The sequence below is a fragment of the Drosophila ananassae genome, chromosome XL, assembly GCF_017639315.1.
Source record: "Drosophila ananassae strain 14024-0371.13 chromosome XL, ASM1763931v2, whole genome shotgun sequence".
Taxonomy (NCBI): domain Eukaryota; kingdom Metazoa; phylum Arthropoda; class Insecta; order Diptera; family Drosophilidae; genus Drosophila; species Drosophila ananassae.
In genome coordinates this window covers 3,284,558-3,306,783 of record NC_057931.1, presented here as the reverse complement: position 1 = coordinate 3,306,783, position 22,226 = coordinate 3,284,558, and the positions used below count along the sequence as shown (strand labels likewise).

The following is a 22,226-nucleotide window of genomic DNA, read 5'->3' as shown; positions in this document are numbered from 1 at the left end:
ATATTTTCCAGGCAACCCAATAATTGAAAATGAAACACTGGATTTTTGTATACACATTTATTGCAAGTTGGTTTGTTTATATTTTAAATTACGTGTATGCTCCTCGCCATCCGTAACTACCACAACAATGTACGCATATTTCATTTGCTAAATTTTATGTACGTGAAACGTTCCTCGTCCAATTTCATTTTCGTGTTTAGATTTTCGAGTTCCTGGCGGAATAAAATATGTTCGGATGTTGTTTGTTAGTAACATAAAAAACGATCTGTCGTCGTTACTACATCATTTATGCTCAGGTTACATATTTTCGAATAGATTCAGATTTGGATTCAGATTCACTGATTCGTTATGATCGAGGAAATATGTTTGCGTTTAAAAATTGATTCGGTTTTTATATATTTGTTTTTTTTTTTTTTATTTATGTTTCTGATATTCAACACCTAAAAAAATGCACTCGTTATTCGTGTGAATGTGTGACTCTGTCTGGGAGTGTTTTAATTCATACTTCCATGCTTCCCGTTCGTTATTCGTACTCGTACTCGTAAATTAATAACATTAATAATACTAAAAAAAATCGTTTTATATTCATAAACATTTTCCATTCTTTTTTTTTTAATTATCATCTTTCGTGATTTAGCTTATTTCTTTGGGTTTAGTTTTAAATTACTAACTACTTATATAATGTAATGTTAACTTTTTTTACTTGTTTTAATTTGTCCGTAAAGGGTTTGTTTTCTTATACCTCTCATACCATCTCGTCCATCTCCCCACAACCCCGCCTCGTTTTCTTATCGACGGCCTTTATTCTAAGATGTCTGCTAGATCCGTTCTCCGTACTTGTTTGTTACTTTTCGCTCTTGTTAGTACTCGTATGTATAACAAATCTGAACAATTTGTATTAAAAAATATATACATATACGTAATAATTAACATTTCACTATGTTCTCCGTTCCATTCATCCGTAACTTGTGTATAAAATATAATATATCCACTATAAAAAATCACTCTTTTGCAAATAAAACTCAATAAGTTCCTTTGTTTTGTTTCGTGTTATTCTGTTAACATTGTTTTTGTTTTGTCCTTTTGTCCTTCTGTTTTGTCCTGTTATGTTAGTTTGTTTATTTTTTTGTTTATTTGTTTGTTTGTCGCGTGTTGTGTCGCTATCTCGTTCACTTCAGCGCTCTCGTTTCTAACGGAAATAAGAACAGGCATTCGAACGCATAACGGTACCATACCATATAAGGATAACGAAAAGGTCCTGAAAGAAGCACACACACCTGTCGCATCTGACACATGAATACGTACGCGTGTGTTTTTGGTTGTTTTCCATATGTTTTGTTGTATGTATGTGTGATTAAAGTTGCCTTTTTATATAATTGGCACAACGATTTAAAATTCTTACATGAATTGTTATTTTTTTTTTGTTTTTTTGTTTTTTGCTTTTGTTTAATTTGTTTGTGAGGACGAACTTCCCGAAAGCCCGCACCTCCGACTCCGACTTAAGTACCTCTACGATCTCTAGGAGGGAAACCGATAAACCCACAAACGCTCCACCTATCGGAGATGCGACTTTGTGGAGGTTCGTCCTTTACAGTTACATCCTTTGCTTTAGTTTATCTTATTTATCCTCACTAAACACATAGAAGAAACACACAAAAAAGACCAACACAAACAGTTATATAATGCTGCCTCGATTGTTAGTTATTCCATTGTTTATCCTTTTCACTTGTTACCCTTTGTACATATTTAATTCAATTTTAGATTTGGAGCTTAATTTAATTCTGATTAAGCATGTTTTGCTCCTCACAACAACAATGCACATTTAAAATTACATTTCTTTTTATTTATATTTCCATTTATGTTGGTGTCTCTGGGTGCGTGAGTATATGTGGGTGAAGATGTTAGTGTTGTGTTTGAGAGTGTGTGTGTGTGTGTGTGTGTTTGAAAGGATGTGGCACATGCAAGAGATTCACACGAACTAGAAAGCAAAGTCGCCCTTTCTCTAACGGCGAGCGAGCAAAGTGAAAGCGAAATAAACATAAAAACGATGATTAAAAGCCAACGGTTCTCTAGCGAAGCAGTAAAGAGCAACTTAAAAAAAGCCACGAGTGTAGATAATCTCCTGGAGAGATTTCGATTTCGATAAAGTGTTTTTATTCTACATCCTTGCAGTGGGAAGTAATTACAAAAGTGCTTTTTAATCAAAGCTAACTATCAGTGTTGGAAAGCGCGGAAATTGATGATCTAGCAAGTGTGACCATCCCTTTTTTCTGTGGGGCGGCCATTTTACGATCTTTTCACACAAAGAAACAGAAAGAAAGCTCACTGCAAGGATATAGGAATATAATTTTGATTTTGGCGGCGCATAAGCATTTTCATTTTGTTTTTTTTTCTTTCTATGAAAATCAGAGAAAAAATATAACATCCACTTGTAAATATTTGTTTTCTTTTTGCTTGGATTTTGATCCTTGAATAGTTATGTATGTGAATATGCAATAACATTTATGTATATCGTCGTAATCATAGCAAGGTAAATACATATAAATTTGTGTACATTGTATAAGGGGCGCGGCAACCTGCACCGCCCCGTTTCGATTACGATTACTGTTTATGTATATATTTGTATATGGATTTCATTTTATTAATTAAGCATAATTTTGGTAAATTCTTACTATCCAAAAAAGGACAACAAACAAAACAACAATCACAAACAATCAAACAGATTACATACAAACATTCTCGTTTTTTTGTTTTAATTTTTTTTTTTTGTTAAGTAGGGGATCTTCTGACGACACTGCCATTCTTCTGCCATTCCTTCTCTCCTTGCACTTTCTCTTGCTTTCTTTTTTTTAAGGTTTTTTGTTAACAGTTCAATCGCCAAAAATGTAACGGTTGATCTCGATCTCTTTTACTTTATGGTTTATCGTTTATCGTTTATGGTTTATCGATTATCGTTTATCGTTTACCGTTTTGTTTAAAACTTAGTTTATGAATTACTCGTGCGGCGGCGGCTTTGGTTGTTTGGTTGTTCTTTCTCAATTAGGTTTTAAGTTATTAGTTAGTTTTGAGTTATTTTTTAGTCATACATTTAGTTTAGTTTAAATTTTATACACTCTCTGGGATTCCTTGGGTCGGGGCTGGTGTGTGTGTGTGCAGTTAGAGGTCCTCCTTGCTAGTTAACATACTGTTTTGAAACGTTGATTTTGATTTGACGCACTGGTCTTGTGGTTCCAGTGCCTTTCCCAGTAGCCCCAAACACGGCACCTGTTACGGTAGCTGCTGGCCTGAGAGTGGGCGTGCGGGGGGGAGTGGTGGTGGTGGTGTGACGGGTATGTGCGTATGGCTGGGCTAGCGATCCAGAGCCAGTTCCTGTTCATGGCAGTTCCACATCCACTTCCACTTCCGTTTCTGTTCCTCTCGACTCTTCAAAGCACCGTCTCCATCTCGGCTATTTCCGTCTTGTACGACCTGTAATTTGTATGTGTTTTTTGGTGTTGTTGTGGGGAGAGAAGAACGTTATCCCTAGAGTTAGTAGAGAAAATACTTAAAAGCACACACCCACACACACACACACACTTAACAAACAAAGAGCAACAGTAAGGCATGCTTGAGAGAGAGAGAGAGAGAGAGAGAGTGCTTTCTGAAATTTGATGGCAAAAAAATTAGCATACTTATGTGCTGTGTGGTTTCTGTTTCTTTCTTTCTTTCTTTTTCTTTTTTTTTTGGCAAATCAAAAACATTAGTCATAACGGCCCGGGAATAGAATTAAAGCCCAAGGACCCAAGGACCTCAGCAGGATCATCAATCAATCAGGGCCTAATGGGTCCGGAGCAGTCAAGGGCTGGCTTGTAAATAAATTAGTGCCAAAAAGCGAATGCGAGTCCTTCTGGCACAAAGGATTGCGCCAGTCCGAAAAAGGATTCATCTATTTTTTGGGGAAAATTTAAAGGGCCTAGCAATTGAATCGGCTGGCAATTGTTGGCCATCCTCCTGCCATTCGACGAACAAAAATAACTGCCTGCCGCTGGCGGGCCTCCCCAGTGTCCTGTTTAGAGAGAAACCTGAACAGGACACCCACACCGCCACACCGCCACCCCCATCTATGCCACCAATCGGTTTTGACGAGTAAATGATTGACTGACTGGCCCAGTTGACCTGAAGCGGTAACTGGTATTGGTGTGTTTGGATCCTGATCCATTAATTGCCGGCCATGTTGGCAGGAGGCGGCACAGGAGGCGGCGGCGGCAGGTCCTGGCCATTGTCTATCAGTGATATGCCACTCCCCCCTTTGGCACACAATCCCCTTATAATCCGGACAAAGACAAAAGCTTTATTTTCAAACAGTCTATGGTTTGGGGGCAGGTCTGATTGGACGAGAGTCCTTTGAATGGAACTAGCACCAAGGACATGCAGTTGAGAGGGAATCCCCGAGTGAAATTCACTGTGTGATGGGATCTGGTAATTAAATAAACATAATTCCCTCAAAATCCATACATAAGCGAAGGGAATTAACAGCAGGACACTAGCAGGATGTGGCCAGGATGGATGAGTGCAAGAGAAACACTAGGAAACTAGGACACTAGGACATGCTTAAAAAAAACTTACCACCTGTATAGATCTTGGGCACTGGCGGCGAGACTCAGATTCCCCAGCAGCGGCGGTCGCTCCTTCAGATGGTGGTGGTTCAAGAGGTCGGAGGACGAAGCCAGCCTGGTAAAGGATACACCTCATAAGGATAATGCTTTCAGAGGAGAGAGAGAATGACAAGAAAACTCACCTCAACTGCGGTGCCTTGATGCCGTGCTTGTCCATCACCTTCTCCAGCTGGCGCACCCGCAGCCTGGACATGTCCAGCTCGTGCTTCACCTTCCAGAGGTGCGTGTCGCAGATGGGATCGTTGCAGCGATGCTTCTTGAGGATCTCCGTGGCCTCGTAGACGGCGCCCCGAAACGTCAGCGACTTGCCCATCGACAGGCTGATGAGGGCGCAGCAGTGGCCCCCGTCCTTCTTGGCCAATCGCTTCCGGATGTACTTGAAGTAGACGTGCTCGAGGAGGAGGAGCAGGGCCGCCAGCAGGATGCCGGCCATCAGGAGCAGGAAGGCGGACAAGAACTGCTCGAGGGCCAGCGGATCGGAGGATTTGTGCTCCTGCTTCCCGGGACGACACGTGCCCGTCATCCAGTAGCGTCGCAGCCGCTCCAGATCCCCATTGGCCCGGAACTCGAGGAGTCGCTTGTTGAACATCTGCACGTACTTGGAGTTCCTACTGAAGGCCAGACCATAACCTTGAGAAAGGAGGGGGAAAAAGGATTACTTTTTGAATAAACTAGAGGGCTAATCCACTTACCTGTCATGGCATACCAACTGCCCACTGTCATCAGCCGGCAATCCTCGTCCTGGGCCACCAGGTAGTCCAGCACAGTGCCGTCGTAGATGAAGGAGTCCAAGTTGCCGTTCAGAACGGCGGCCACGCCATCGGCCACGCTGGTCTTGTTGTACCTGTAAGGGCGGAGAAGAGGAGTGGTCTAAGCTCTAGAGGATCTGGGTGATCCTTGGCACTAGTCACTTACTGGCGCATGTAGTTGTGCATGACATTAAAGTACTTGTGGATTGTCGAGTCGGTGTGGCTGTAGGGTATGGTGCCGAACTTGAAGGAGGGCTTGTGGGAGAAGGGATGCACCAGCCGGGTGTCGTTCAATCCGCTGAACTCGTGGAACTCCTCCCTGCGGACATACAATAGATGTTAGTGGCAGTAATCCTTAGCAACTAAGTGGATACGAACCTGGTTATCATGAAGGCGGCTAGGTTGGCAGTGTAGATGGCCAAGAATACCACAGCGAAGAGGGCCCAGACATTGGTCATGAAGCGGGAGGTGAAGCCGCGCGGCGAATCCACATGGACGGCGGCCTGGAAGAGGACGGCCCACACCAGCCAGTAGGTGCGGAACAGGGAGAACCGATACGGAGTAACGTTGGTGTTCTGGAGGTATAGCTTCATGTCGTAGCCGCTGGGCGAGAGCCACTCAAACAGGAAGATCATGAAGGTCGCCGCTTGGATCGCGACGATTCCCACCTAGACGGTTGGATGGTTTTTGGAGAAGAGAAGAGGAGAAGGAGAAGAGACTTACCCGCATGAGGAGGACTGAACAGAACAGTGAAGTGGGGGAAGAGAGTGGGGGGCGGAGCAAAACTTACCAGCATCCAGGATGCCGTGTCGAAGGGCTCCAGGAAGGCCGTGGGCGAGATGATGCCCGTCCTCTTGGCCACCACAATGGCGATGCCAGTTTCCATGAAGGGCTCCGAGAAGTCAACGACCGCCTCCCGCTCCGTGTTGATCATTAGCGAGGTGAGGACCATGTCCGTTTTGCGGTTAACCAGGTCGGCGATCAGGCCGTTCCACTTGCCATTCTCGAGGGTACCCCATTTACCATCTTCGACCCGCACCAGTTCGTATGTGAAGCCGAGCTCCTCGGCAAACTTCTCTAGCAGATCGATGCAGAAGCCGCTGCAGCACTGGTAGAAGGACTCGTTGCGGTGTGCCTGGCCGACATCGATATCGGCGGCCATCTCATGATCCGCTGCCACACGGCACAGGACACCGCGGTCCATTAGGCATTTACCGCTGACCGGATCAGCGGGCGACAGATTGATATAGGGTGCCTCCTCTAAGAACGTGATCTTCAAGTGGAACTTCTCCGGCACGCCCTGGGGCGGGGCATGCGAGTTGCCGGGCCACGCAATGTCGCGAATGTCCAGCTTCTGGGTCTCCCACGACTTCCAAACTCCAATCTGTCCCTCCCAATCGGATTGGATCGGATTGGAATTGAATTCGATTGGTGGTAATGGTGGTAGTGGTTGGTGGCATAATTTACAAAGCGGTGCAAAGAAGGTGCGGATCAGGATCGGAACAGGATGTTGAGAAAGTAGTAAGGAATGTGAGCAAGAAAGAAATGGCATGCCGGAAAGCGAACGCTCCCACTTACCTCCTCCCAGACGAGGTTCTTGTTGTTGGCACTCGGCCGGAGGTTCATGATCTTGAGCTCGGCGGAGCGCAGATCCCCGTCCGCCGTGAACTCGATGTTCGGCTTGTTGAGATCCCCCTCGATGGAGACGTTTCGGAGGTACTTGAAGAAGCTACAAAAGACAGCAGGTCAAAGGTTAAAGGAGCAGACACATTCCTAATCCAAAAAACCCACTCTAAGGATCACTACGGACGAGGACTAACTAGTTCTGACAGGAGGTCTCTACTACTCTCTGCTACTCTACTCTAATCACTTACATTTCTCCATTGTCCCAGCGACCGCGTCCTTCGTCCTCGCAGGACAGCGACTGGGTGGTGAGGCGCCTGTCCCTGTTCGCCGGATCCGTGAGGTAGGCCTCCACGCCGTAGCTGTAGATCTTGATGGCGTTGGAGATCTCGTTCATCAACGCAGCACTGGAGGTGTCGAAGTGGACGCCCAGCATGCCGACCGGGAACTGGGAGTGGGCGTCCTTCTTCTCAATGACCGACTGGCTCACCACCCACACATAGTTCTCTCCGGTGAGCTTCATCTCCTCGGCGGCCCGCAGAATGGTGATGGCCTCCGTCTGGGTGGCGTAGAGTAGCATCACCCGGGCCTCGCTGTTCACCAGCTCCATCAGGTCGCTCGTCCGGGTCACCACGATCGAGTTGAGGATGGTGAACTTGAAGTGCTCCTGCATCTCGGCCACCCGCTCTCGCACCGCCTGGACGAAGTCATCGTGGCCGGCGATCTGAGAGGTGACCACCGAGAACTGATGCCACTTGTACCGCTCCAGGATGCTCAGCATGGCGGCGCTCTGGTGCTCGATGCTCGGCGCCAGTTGGAGTTGCAGCGTCGACTGCGAGGCCCTCCGCTCCAGGCCGGAGTTGTCGGCATTCCAGGAGATCACGGGTATGCCCAGGTATCCGGCCAGCTGGAGGAAGTACTGGGCCGAGGCGGTGCTGTGGCCGAACTGTTCGTTGTTCATCATGTACAGGATGGCGGAGACGTTGACGCGGAGGAACTCCTTGCAGAGGGTGCTGAGAATAGCTGGAAGGACATCACTCGTTATTGGCATTTTCGGTTCTAACTGACGCCCACTTTTATGGCAGGAGGGTCTAAACTAAATTAGATTGTAGAGGGTAAGCCTCTGACCCACTAACCTCTGACCCGTGGACCCAACTCCCCGTCCCCCCTTCCCATGGAAATCACAATCCCAATCTCTGCTCGTGCGTGTCTTGTGTACAGATGTGTGGCAATTAATTGCAGATTAGCCACCTTTCCAGGGTAGGGGGAGGGGTGGTGCCACGCCTGAAACCGAATCAAAGTGGGCCAGGTGGGTGGATGGGGGGGCAGGCTCTGCGGCTATACGCACCACTCGCTAATTGACCTACTTAAACGGGTTACGATGATGAGGGAGGTCCTGGTCGGGTTGGTCGGGTTGTGGGCTGGAGCTCCTCCCACGGCTGTGTGGCTGAGGGTGGGTGTGGGTGTTTTGAAAATTTCAACACCACAACCACATGATAATTGTACTTTCCCTGGAAGTCCCTATATGATGGTTATTTTAAAAATGGTTATCCTTCGCAGGATATAAATTTGAAAAATCAAAATCAACAACCAGAAACCAGAAACGAAAGCGAAGGAACAATATTTTCCGGGGAAATCGATGACAAGACATTGTCAAGTCCTTGACAAACCCCCCCTCTGTCCCTCTATCCCTCTATCCCTCTATCCCTCTACCCCTCCCCTTTCCCCCTTTCTAATGCTGTCAGGACTGTCAGCCGTCTGTCAATACTTTGGCAAAAATGTGAAATCTCATCAAAAAGTTTAATTAACTTTTTCATCACTTTACTTCTGCTATCTACATTTCAGCAATGACAGGAAGGGAGGCTCTGCCTCCTGGCTCCTTAGTCCTGCGTCCTGCGTCCTGGGGGGCTCTATATGTTCTCCTAAGTTTTCCCCTGACAGCCAGTGGGCCATGCATTCAATTACCATTTTCCATCTGGAAGTAGGCCTCCTCCAGACCGCACCATGATAGGATCGATGGTTCTCATTCTCATTCCGAACAAAAAACATAAATAGAAACTCACTTGACACCGAAATAAATTTGCCTCGACTGCCTCTCCTCCAAATCATCCATTAAAAATTTAATTATATGCATAAAGCGTCTTGTAATTGCATTATCCTGCCGCTCCTTCGGTCTTTGGTCAGTGTGTTGGGGCAAGGAAGGACTTTTTTAAGGAGACACATTCCTTGGGAGAGCCTATTGTAATGGGAAAATTGAATTTTGACACTGACTGCCGCCTCAATTTGACTGTGAAAAGCGGCAGTGGCAAGTACCAAGTGGCAAGTGGCAAGTGGCAGTTGCAGGACCACCTCGAGCTGATTATTCTTGTGCCTGACAAAGTACAGAGAGCCAGAGGAAAGTGGCAAGTGGCAAGAGGAGTGTGGCACACGAGTGTGAGGCAGCTGACAGCTGTCAGCGTGACTCGCCTGGAGAGACTCGCCTGTCCTCCGGCCGCATGTCCTTGTCAGCTTTGACGGCAGGGACTCGCTGGGAGGGGAAGAGGGAGTCGGGGACTCTGTCAACTTATTATAACATCCATTAATTTCATTTAAGCATCATTCAATTGCCTTCGTTATCACAACTCGCCCCGCCTGAAAGCAAAGGGTTCTGATGTCCTTGCCAGCCTGCCTAGAGGAGTGTGTGTGTGTGGAGGAGTCTCTGGAGGACACACACACACACACACCCTCTCTCTTGCCATCCCACCAATCTCAAACTCCGACTCGGATTCGGGTTCGTTGTCGATAATTTAGAATAACGCTCGATTAGGGGCCTGTCGCCTTGGGGTTATGGTTTTGGTCCTGGTCCTGGTTTGTAGAGGAGATGGAGGAAACCGAATTCGAAACCAAAACCGATACAGACACAGAGACAGAGACAGAGACAGAGGCAGCCGACATGCGAAAGCCGAAAGCCAATTTAATTCCCGCATCCTGGCCAGGAAAATGTTTCAGCTTCGTCAGCAGATTCAATGGAGCAGTCAGGACTCCCACTCCCCCACCCACTCCCACACCCACTGCCACTCCCACTCTGGCATAAATCGAACTGAAAGCCCGGAGCTCTCAGCCTGTATCCTAATTGGAATAACCAGATTCCAGGATGTGCCTCAACGGCAAGGACATCTTCAAAAATCGAAAAATTCCTCATGTTTCGTAAATGTTTCCAACAAATTTCAGCAACTATTTGGAAACTCTGGATTCTTGGGATGATTTTAGAGTTCTGACCTCATCAGACAAGTAGGCATCCTTCACACACACACACACACACACACACATATACACTCTTATCCTGCCCGTACACTCTCACAACTGACATGGGCGTGGCAGGCAAAAAAAAAAGAAGAAAAAAATGACAGATTTGGCGGAGCAGTAGCTGGAAAAACAGGAGCCGAAACAGGAGCAGGACGAACAGGACGAATAGGCGGGGGGGGGGGGGGGGGGGGGTGGGAAGAAGGAGCAAACTTAAGCAAACTGGAAGCTGGCAACTCGACGCATATTTTATAACTTGACGTCACTAGCCACCAATACACATACAGACAGAGTCCTGCCGAAATCCTTATGACGGCAATAATGGCGACAGGACACACAGGACGCAGGATAAGGTAGCCAGGATTTCAACAAAGACGACTGACGGAATGAGGCATCTTATCGAATATCAAAGTGTTGCCAGATGATTCCCCGCCAGATGATTTCGTGTCCTTACCAGGACGAGTTTAGCACGTGAAATATTTGGCACACACACACACAGACACACAGAGATGGCACATGGACAAGTGAAGGATGTGTGGCATGCAACGGGTGCAGGAGAGGCAACTTGAAAACTTTGGCAACTATGCCAGTTTTCGCTTCAAGGATGCCATGAGCTGGGAGTGAGGTCTCTTTTTTCCGCCTCATGTCCTTGTCTAGTCCTGCCAGCCACCCTCTTATCCAATTTTTGTCTCCTACTTATTTGTTCCAGAAGGACACCCCCGAGTGTGGCAGGAAAGGAACGTGTGAATGCCACAGCCATGCATCGAAAATAGAATAAATGGAATTTAATTAAAATCCCAGCACCTGCCGAGGTCCTGTCGAAGAGTCCTTTACAAAAACACAGTCTATTTGAATAATTTACGGATTTCGAATATTTCTGAAAGCTAAAGATTTAATTATTTTTACGAAGAGAAAGGTCATAAGCTCGCAGGACACTCGCCAGGACACTGCCGACTGGCAAATTGAAAAGCAAAACTGAAACCCAAAACCAGACTAACTGCCTGCTGTCCGGCAGGACGTCAACCGCAGGAGCCGGAGGCCACAGGCTCCTCCACATATATCCTTACTTCAAAAGTCCTGCCACTGGACGAGTGGGCGGGGCTTCACATGAAAAGGCAGGACAGGGCCGGACAGGGCCGGACAGGACGATTACGCCCGAGGGCCATTTTTGACCTGCAAGTGACTCCCTCTCTGGGCTTCTGTTTTGGAAATGATTTTGGTTTCTGGCCCACCACTCCTCCAGCCCTCGGAGAGAGAGGCAGATTTGTGGCCTAATCCTGCCCAGTACCGGGTATCGTATCCTTGAAGAGAAGTCTGCTTGCAGCTTCCATTCTCGAGGACACAATGCCACACGCTGGGGCCATTACAATGTGATTCTTTCATTCAATAGATGTCCTTTCTGGCCAGGAATTCGTTTAGAACTTCTTCTGCCTTGCCGGCAGGACAATACAAGTGGCATCTGAATGTCCTGGGAATGCCATGGCAGGGATGGGAGAAACAGTTTACGACTTTCCTCACAATTTGCATAGTTTAGAGTTGCAGGATAAACAGGAGGGTCAGTGGGAGGTGGCTGGGTGGCTAGGTGGCTAGGTGGTCAGGTAGAGGGGCAAAGGACACCCGACTGGTGGCGCAAAGCGATAGCTGCTAATGGCAGGAACCACCTGGCTTCGAAAGCTTATTACGGCCAGGATGCAGGATGCTTTGGTGGCTGACAAGGTGCCGGCCCATCCACACCTCCGGTAATCGCGGGTCAGTGGCTAATAATAACGACCAGCCACCCTCCTTCCCCAGGACGAAGGACAGCTCGGCTCAGCTCGCTGCCAGGACCCGAACAACAAACAGGATGACAAGTAAAAAATGACTTCTGGCCGATATCGGAGTATCGGAGTTTTCCAGTTCCACTCACAATGGAATGATATATGACGGGGAGGGTCCTGTGCACTCCTGCAGGATAATATTTCATTTGGCCAAGTGCCTCGTCCCGGCCCAGGACTCACTCACTCAGTGTGGCAGTGGGAGCTCATTTAATTATCCTTTCATTGGCAGCCGTCGACTTGCATTCGCAATCGCATTGCCTTGCCAGTCGTATCCTTTCCCACAGGACTCGGGGCAGGTCCATTCATGTCCATTGGAATCAAGGACCGTGTCAGTCATCATTTGCATCCGTGCCAGGATAAGAAGGCGCAGTGGATGTTGCTCCAAACATGACAGCCGACCGACAACAGTTTACATTAAACATAGACAGGAAACACCATGTCAGCGGACTAAGGACCAAGGACGAAGGACGAAGGACGAAGAACTACGGACTAAGGACTCGCAGGACGTCAATCTTAATTGCAGACAAACGTTCAATTAACACAAACTGCCAGTAGTTGAGGCATTCCAACTGATACCCCCATCAGGACCAAAGGACTCGAGTGTAAATAAATAAATGTGTAGATTTTTACAAAGGACACTGCCAAGGTGCTGTGTCCTTAATTCTCCCATCCCCAGATCGGGGCAGAAAATGAGCCAAACTCGATAAACGGGCTATTAAAGTTTATGGCCAAAGAGGGAAGGACAGGACCTAGTCGGGCCGAGTCCTTGGCCGCAAAACCACTCAGCTAAGGATCCTGGCTGGCTGGCTGGCTTGTTGTGTCTGGCGGTTGAGGTAATATCCTTTTCGATGAAATTATTTTCACACAAAATTATCCCACATGCAGCCATTACCAAGGCATCTAACATAAATTGTTAGCTGTCCTTTCTGTGCCGAGCTGTGTCCTTCAAAGGATTCAATTGGATTGACAGCTTCGGTCTGGCATTAGGATTCAATTCAATTTCCATTCGCCCCACGAATATCAGGGAGCTTGTCTTTGCCGATAATTTGGTTATTGATTCTGTGTCTCTGTCTCTGTCTCTGTCACTGTCTCTGTCTCTGTCACTGTCTCTGTGCATGTCCTGCGTGTCCTTGGCCATAATAATCATTTAAAGTTGATTGCAAATTCGTCCCAGCGTTATCCTGGCAAAAGAATTCAACGAAAAATGTCAATATGCTGGAAGATGGGAGATGGGAGTTGGCAGCTGCGAGTCCTGACCCCTGCTTTCCTGAAAAAGGATTTTTTTTATCCTTTTTATGAAACTGTTTGAAGGCCTTAGTCCTTGGTGCTTAGACTTCAACTAGAAGCCGAGAAACCTGACATCCTTGACGGCCTGGCACTACTTTGATCCTGAATTTCAGTCTCAGTCTCTGTGCCGGCCTGGCGAAGAGACGTCTCTTATCCTTCCGACTCCTTCGTCCCTATCCTTGCTCCTTTTCTCATTTCGCCTTTATTGCCATGACAGTGGCCGTGGCGGCGGAGGCGAAGGCGGAGAAAGGGGTTAAGTAGCTTAAAATTAATGGCCATTATAACGGCGAACGTAATTAAAGGACTTTCCAGGTGTTACGCATTCCGCGACGAATCGCGGGAGGTCCTTGCCATTCAACACTGGACAATAAACAAAATTGCAGGACCCTTTCAGCTACACTGAGAACTATCTTAATGTCCTTATAACGAAAAAAATATACTATAGCAAGGACTCACCTGTTGGACTCGGCGTCAGGGACATCATGTCAAAGTGTATGTTCTTCTGCTCGAAGGAGTAGTCCTTGAGGAAGGTGAGCTTGGCGCCGCGCGTCTTGGTGAGTCCTGTCACCGCATTGTTGATGCTCCGCAGGTACTCCCGCTTCCCGAAGTTCGTGTGGGGGGCGATCAGGCCGATGTTGAGCTGCTCCTTGTCGGCGGCGGATCCTTTGTTTAGGCTGCTGCCGCCGTTGGTGAGACGCAGGGCCGCCGCCTGGCTGGCCAGGATCGCAAGGAGCAGCGGCAGTAACAGCCCCCGAATGGGCGGCATAGGCTGGGCTTTGTTGGTAATATTGTGCTGTCGGCTGGCAGTGATCCGATCATCATGGTGGTGGTTCTTGGGGAGGTCCTTCTTGGCGAGGTGGTTGTTCGGGTGGCATTCGTGGGCATTGGTGGAGGAGGACTCACTCCACCGGCTGCTGCTCCTGCTCGTCCATTTCAGTTTCACGCGACTGAGCAGCATGACTGCGACTTGACTTGGGCCGTCTCGGTTATCCTTTCGGGGCGACTCGGTGCGTCTCTAGTGCATCTGGATCTGTTCCGATGCCTGGATGGACTTGGGTTCCTTGCTACTTTGCTACTGCTGCTGCCGGATATCCTTTTGCTGCTCCGTTAAGTTACTCTGCTTGGATTCTGTGTATATATTTTTTTGTAAAAAATGGGATTCGTTTGGTTAGTCTTGCTGGGAGGGAGCTGGAAAAAAAAAGGCGGAAAGAAAGGCAGTCCTTAAGTCCCCATACCCATCCCATCCCACGCACGCACGCTTGCAACATCTGCAGGACATGGAGGACATGGCCAACATGGCAACAGCGAACAACGAACAACCAACAGCCAGCAGTCGTCATTGACGTTTTCCGCCATTTCCGTTTCCGCTACTAATTTGTTATGGCCGCCGCAGTGGCATAACGGGGCGCCCAGAGAAGTATGCTATAGTTGGAGCTCTACAAGGACTCACACATACAGAGACACCCTGTGACAGATGCAGTCCTTTTGTTCAACTCCTTGCTGGGATTGAAAATAAAAGGTGTGTCCTTTTTCTCCAGCAACTTCCGGCAATTTAAAGCCCAGACCCAGTCCCAGTCCCAGTCCCAGTCCCAGATGAGTTATTCGATGGGCGAGGAAAATTACTAAAGAGTATTAAGTGTGTGTAGGTGAGTGTAGCTGTGTGTGTGTGTGTGTGTGTTTGGCTCCTTCAAATCATATTATTCCAAGTTATGTTGTTCACACAGATTCAATTTGTGCGCAATTTGCCATTCTACATAAATTAAATGGGACACCGGCTGCCGACGGCAACACCTCCTCCTACGTCCTACGTCCTGCGGCCTGTCCTGGGCACAGTCTGCTCACTTTTTCACATCCTGCTACTCCTGCGACTCCTTGCTAGTCCTACTCCTACTACTGTTCCTGCCCGTGAATTTCTCACTTTTAATTATTTTTAATGTTTCAGGATCGCGGAAGCACAAATCCCCAACTGTTAAAGTCATACAGGAGAGGGGAGGGGGGGAGTGGCAGGATGGCAGGATAACACAACTCCTGTGAGCAACGTGCGGAAGCAAAAATCAGCAATTCGAAATCGGAAAGCGTCGGAAAACGCCTATATTTTCGGGGTGTGGTCGCTCATGGTCCTTTGCCCCTTGGTCCTTTTGGTCCTTTTTGGGCCCTGTCCCCTTATGAAAGTCATCATCATAAATATCTCCCACATACTGTGGGTATACACCACTGCTACTGGTAGTTTCCCCTATCTTATCCTTCTCGTCCTTTTTTTTTTGTTTTTTTTTATTCTTTCTGCTTCGCGTTTTCCCTTTTGTTTGGCTTTGGCTTTTATTTTTCGGGGGGGTGGGAGGAGAGAGGGTGGGAGGGGTGGCTAAAAGGACACTGAAAGAAATCGGATAGGTCCTAGTTGGATTCTAAGTTCCTAAGAGAAGGATATCATCTGCAGGACTTCTCGCGGTGTGGACTTTGGGCGTCGCCTGCTGTGGCTCCGCGTCATCATTGAATGCGAATGCATGACGCAGGACCTCCCAGGACCTCCGCCCAGGACCCGCTGGCTGAATATGTTTTGGCTTATAATTTGTTGGTGGCGACTCTGTCTGACCCTCAGCCCTCTCTCTCCTCCTCGTCCTGCTAACTGTATTTTGACACATGCCAGACATCCTGGCTGTCAATAGGCGCTCTCTCTTTCCACTCTCTCGCTTGCTCGCTCTCTCTCTCTTGCTGGGCTGGGCGGGGAAAGGAGTGATTACAGAAGGGGCGAAGAGGGGGAGGCTCTAACAGGACCTTTTCGCACAACAGCCAGGACTCAAAGGCAGGCGACTGACTGGAAGCCAAAGGAAAAGCGAAATCCTCAGCCATGCAATGGCCGCCAAAAACGCCGAAGGTCATGGGCTCCTTTTCCACAGGATACACAAGGATGTGTGTGTGAGTGTGCCAGTGTGTGTGTGTGTGACTCCGCAAGGAGCTGGCAGGACATGTTGTATGTGTGTCGGTTTTGTTCACCTCGTACATGAGGGCAATAAATTGTATCTTATGAGATGGAGAGAACAAAAAAAAAAGAAACGTGGAGAAGCAAAGGACCAAAATAACAGACTAACAAGGATGCTCAGAGGGGGTTGAGGGGTATGAAGGCTGGCAGGATCATTCATTGGACGTGTAATGAATTCACGGCATATTAAACTTTTGATTGCAAATGTTTGTTGCTCCGGCAGCTCCGTCTTATTAATGCGGCTAGGATGCTTCTAGTCCTTGGCGGGCGGAGAGAAGGCATTAGAAAGTGGCCGCCATTTTGCCAAGGATGTGTGTGTGTGTGTGCGAGTGTGTGTGTGGTGTGCTTGTATTTATGAGATGCCTTTCGGAGGAGGCATCTTGAGCAAGGATGTCCCTACTCCCTCCATCTCGTCCTTGGACCCTTTTGACAGTTATTTACTTTTCAGCCCTACTTACATTTCTGCTCCTTTTTGCGTCCTGACCACGCCCACCAAATGCAATATTTTCATTTATTTTCGGCGGCCCCTCTTTGCTGCTCTATTCGCACTCCTTTCGCCCATCCTTGCGCCCTGCTATATCCTTTTTTTTTTGCCTCTAATTTGACAGAGCCACGACCGCTGTCAGCCTTATTAGTTTTTTTTTGGCCAAACTGAATATCCTTTAGCTCCTGCGGTAGTGCCACTGGGCGTATTATCTATCAAATCCAAGTCTGGCAGCCGATTCATTAATTCAGGACCTCCAGACCCCCTTCAGGGATGGGGCATGGGAACAGGGACGAAGTCGTGTCGTGTCGAGCCGCCAAAACAACAAGCAAACAAAAGTTTGTGCCCCGAAAGTTGGCCCGAAAATGCAAATCCCACTACACGGTACTCGACAACACCACCAATTGCTGCTTGCAACAAAAAACAACAAGGACTAGAGGCAGGAGAAGGACTAGGAAACACAAACACGAATACAAAACACCGAGTCTACCGAGTGTCCTGGCCAGCCAGGATGTTTGCCAGTGTTGTGTTTTGTTGTGAAAAAAAAAAAAAAAAAAAAGTTTGCAGCTCCCTGGGAACTGCAACTGTTTTTGCCACCAACAGAATATTTAATATCCTTACGGCTCTTATCCTTATTATAACTGTAAAGTCCTGTAATCCGATAGGACTTCCAACAATAAATGAAAACGGATTTCCAAGCTTCTCCCAGTAGTTACTCCCAAAAAGGACCAAGACTATATAGTTTTTAGGTTTAGGATTATGTGTCCTGCATCCTATATCCTTCGAAAGGAGTTTATTGATTTATGCTGATGCACTTTGTGTGACTTTTGCTGAATAATTTGTCGCCCCCTGAGTTTGTTTACGTTTCGGGCTGCAACACAAAAGAGAAAGTGGGCCAAAAGCAAGGGGAGGGGTGGGGAGGGGTGGGGTGTGGTGTGGTGGCAAAAAGGATTAAAGAATGGGCCGGAAAACTGGAGAAAAGGATGCGCCAACACGCGCCAAAAAACACCCAAGGCATCTGATCCGCTTGGCCTACCGTCTCGAATTCGCGAATCCTTTTTCATATTTTTTTTCTTTTTTTTTTTTTAAATAATGCAAGTTATGAAAAGGATGCAGAGCGAGACAGAGAGAGAGAGAGGTGTTGGTGGCACAGGACACAGGACAGGTCTCATAATTAAAATGTGTCATAAGCGACGCTGAGGGGGCGGGCGGGGAGGGTGGCAAGGTGGTTCCCGTCGCTTTTGTTTGCATTTCAGGCTGCCGTCTTTCTCTTTTTTCTTCTTTTTTTTGACACTTTTAATGCACTGCCTTTGTTGTTGTTGTAGGTAGCTATTGGCACACACATCCTAACACACACACATCCTAACACACACACACATACCCCCAAAAAAAGGATTGAACAAAAACAAAATAAAAAGTGACAGCCCAGAGACTGCATTTTCGTCCTTATTTTTTTTTGTTATTTTAAAAAAAAAATGCACATAATTTTGTTGTTTTTTTATCTTCTTCTTTTTGGCCAAAAAGTTTTTGTTTTATGCTGGCAGTTCAGGGGCGTAAGAATGGAGGGGGCGCCAGGGGGATGGGCGCCAAAACGGGGGGAGGGCGGATATGGAAAGATGAGACAGAAGCTGAAACATGAAACAAGTCCACACCCAAAAAGTCAAAGGCACGCACAACAGCCACGACAAGTACAAATACACGAGCAAAAGGCAACGAGGACGACGAGGACGACGACGACGCAGCCTCACCGACTTACACACACTCACAAACACATTGCCAAAAAAAAAAAAAAAAGAAAACAAGAAGAAGAATAAAAAAAAAATACACGCACACTAATACAGTTAGCCGTAAAACAGGCAGAAACAGACTTTTTGCATACAGCCCCAAAAAATAGGCAACAAAAATTCATTTAATTTGTTTTCCTTTTTTTTTTTTTTGTTGCTCTTTTCACTCATTACTGGCTCGCTCTCCGTTTTTTTGGTATTATTGTTCTAGAGTACCGTTATTTCGCTGCTGCTGTTGTTGTTTTTGTTGCCAGACAGCCAGTGAGCGAGCCAGCCAGCCATATAATGTACCGTTGTTCTTTGTTATAAAACAAAAACACAATCGGGGATTGGCACTGCAGGACAAGGGCGGGGACATCAAGGATGCTTTTGCTTACATTTCCGTTTCACATTGCTTCAGTCGTCCTAGCTGGCTGGCTGGGTTGTTGGGTGCTTGGCGCTCCTTTTTTGGCTCCTTCAGTCGTCGTTCCGGCTTCTCCTCTTCTCGCTGATCCTGATGATCCTGCTGTCTCAGTTCTAGTGCTTGCTTCAAGGATCAAGGGATCCGCACGAACACGCAAACACTCTCACACACACACACACAACAACAAAAACCATATACAACCAACAACAACAACAATAAAAAACACACTCAAAAAAAAAAACAGAACAGAACAGAAGAGACACAACAACGCCTTCTGTACAGAGAACCGGAGGACAGAATTAAGACATAAAACAGAACAGAATAAGAACGAGCTGAGCAGAGCGGATCGGAACGGAGAGGAACGGAGCGCGCTCTACGGACTGAATGCGACGAGCCACCGAATGGCACTGCCATCATCCCGGGGTCCGTTGAGCAGCAGCGAGTAGCATCCCGAGTAGCAGCATCCCAAGCATCCCGAGGCTAGTTACGAAATCCGTTTTTGCTCGTTTTTGTGCGGCGCTAAGAGGGAGGGGGGGCTTAGGGGGCCGAAGCTCCAGTGCCCGAAGCCCCCCCAAAAATCCCGAAGCCGGAGCATTGTCAATGTCAAAGAGAAAGAGGGATTGACTTGGTTCCGATTTCGATTTCGTTTCTCCTCGCGTCATCAGCCTGCGTCAAACGGGCATGTAACACGCCCTCCTGCAGCGTTCACGTAATATTGCTCTCTGGCTCTCTCTTCATTACCGCTCTCTCTGTTAGCCAAACCCAATTGCTGTGTGGGTTGTCACCCCATGGGGTAAAAGGGTTTAAGGGCTAGGATAATAAAATTTATATAAAATAAGTTTAAATAAGTTTCAATATAAAACTAATAAATATGAATAAAACAAAATAAATAATAATCTTTAAGATTTATTATAATTTGATTAAATAAATTTTGTAATAAAGCTTTTATATTTTACATCTTTTGTTCATCTGGCAACCCTAAAACTTTCTCTTTTGCGCCTGCGCCGCTCTCACCCGCCATGGGGTGGCGAAGGGTAGGCCTCGACCTCAACGGCCATAGTACTCGGGATGGTGTCCAGAAACCACGTGTTGATTTGTTTTTATTGTACGCTTTTGTCGCGTTTCCAGCTCATGCTTTAGCTCCAGCTTCTGTTTCTACTTCTACTTCTGCTCTTGCTTCTGTTTCATCCTGTTCCTGTACTGACTTTCTCCGTACAACTCCTCCAATTGAATCCTTCCTTCGTCGCAATGCTCCCCGCATAGTGATGAGGCTTAGGTCCTCCGAACACATAATTTTAATCAATCTGAAATGTCAAATTCAATTTAGGAGTCCCCGAGCAGAGCTTAGTTCCTTAAAAACCCCGACTTCCAAGTCGGACAACATGACGTATGAGTAATTTATTTATTCATTGCTTCTATTCACTTTTTTATTTAATTTCAATATATTATCTGATAATCTAGTGGCGTAAATTTGTGTGGCACCTGCCACCACTGTGTCATAGTGTGTCATCCTTTGGATCCTTCGCCGGAGGGGGGTATGGGTGGAGGGAAGGACTCTGGTTGATGGTTTCTATTTTCCGGTTTTCAGCTTTCGGCTTGAATTTCAGGCCATCTGCGCCAAAAAGAAGACGCTTTGCGGCTTTTCTTGTTTCCATAGTTTCCATGTTATCCTCCGTTATATCCTTGTTGTTTTTTTCTTCTTTTTCTGATGCTGTAGCTGGGCCTACTCCCACTCCTACCCCGAGTCCTGTGGCCTAACTTGCCAAATTAATAAATTGCCTGTAAAGACGCTCGGGCTGGAAAAAGATAGCGACGTGTATTCGTTGATTAGATTTGAATGAGCGGGGGAGGTGATGAGGCAACGCTGTGTGTGTGTGAGTGTGTGTGTGAAGATGGAGGCTCACACACACAGAGAGAGAAAGTCTATGATAGATGATGGGAGGTTGCTACCATGGCTCCTGTTCCTGTTCCTATTCCTGTTCCGGGATTATCCGGCTTCCTGTTTTCGGGTTGGTACTTCGCATTTTCGGTTTTCAGTTTTTCGGTTTTTTAGTTCAGGAGTCCTGAGACGGAGAGACTTTGATGGATGCGATTACGATACGGTTCCATTGAAAGGTCAATTAATTACGCCAGCCGATGATTTTGGAATAGCCACGCCACGCCATGCCCCACCATGCCACGCCCCATCCGGTCGTCCTTTTCCGTTCTCATCCGTTGACTTTAAGTTTGTTATAATTTCGTTTGCCTTTTGTGTCCTGGGCCATGTATGTCCTTGTTATTGGAAGCTCTGTGTTTGCCCAACACAAAATTTCATTAAGTTTCCGATTTTGTTGCCCCCGAGACATTTTGCTGTAAAGACGAAGAAGAACCAGGACGAAGTCTAAAGAGTTCTTCTACCTTACCTGAAAAGGGGGGGAGACTCTCAGTTCCTAGTCCTTCAAAGTACACACACATACACATACTGACATACTCATGAATTAAAATCGAGAAATAAGAAAGCAGAGAACTGAGATAAAAGCATTTAAAATAAATTGGTTAGCCGGGGAAGCAGCACTCTTCCTGTTTCATCTGATAAACCGACAAAACAGTACAAGTTTCAAGTAATTTTCCACATCATTGGATGGCTGGGCTGGGGCTGGGGCTGGGGCTGGGGCTGGGGCTGGGGCTGGGGCTGGGGCTGGGGCTGGGGCTGGGGCTGGGGCTGGGCTGGGCGCTCAAGTCACCGGATGATGCACGACGAACAGGACGTGCGCCAATTAGACGTGAAACCCCTACACTTCAATACACCATCCAGCCACCCAGCTATCCAGTCCACCTCCCCGCCCCCCAGCAGCTCATTTGCATAAATTCCCACGCTGCACGATACTCCGGGTGGACAACACAAAACCGGAGCCAGAGCCGGGTCAAGAGAGGCCAGCCGGAAGGCAAACTGAATCCGAATACGAATGCGAATGGAAATGAAAAACGGAATCGGAATCGGAATTGGAATAGGAATCGCAGGACCAACTGCATCGGCATGCAACCCAAATCCGCAATTAGATCACACCCACTGCCATGTCCCTGGCACAGAAATACAAAAGCGGATCCCAACAAAAAGGAATTAATGACATCGTGGCTCCAGTGCCGGGCCGGAAAGTCCAACCTTTTCATTGTAGCGGCACCTGT

The 22,226-nt window shown here is 47.2% G+C and overlaps 1 protein-coding gene across 2 annotated transcripts; it reads right to left on the bottom strand.

Annotated features, from left to right (window-relative positions):
- Nucleotides 1-42: 42 nt before the first annotated feature.
- Nucleotides 43-19,509, bottom strand: LOC6504046 (glutamate receptor ionotropic, NMDA 2B). 2 transcript variants are annotated; one of them, XM_001964041.4, is made up of 11 exons: nt 19,036-19,509; nt 13,870-14,541; nt 7,279-8,050; nt 6,983-7,133; nt 6,195-6,788; nt 5,783-6,072; nt 5,571-5,723; nt 5,348-5,499; nt 4,778-5,285; nt 4,606-4,710; nt 43-3,468 (listed from the first exon to the last, which is right to left on the bottom strand). In XM_001964041.4, the coding sequence occupies exons 2-11, from the start codon at nt 14,369-14,371 to the stop codon at nt 3,426-3,428; spliced, it is 3,270 nt and encodes a 1,089-aa protein (XP_001964077.1). In that variant the 5' UTR covers nt 14,372-14,541; nt 19,036-19,509; the 3' UTR covers nt 43-3,425. The 2 variants fall into 2 exon arrangements, with proteins under 2 accessions (XP_001964077.1, XP_014761167.1); XM_014905681.3 differs by having other exon boundaries at nt 4,609-4,710.
- Between the last annotated feature and the right edge of the window lie 2,717 nt (nt 19,510-22,226).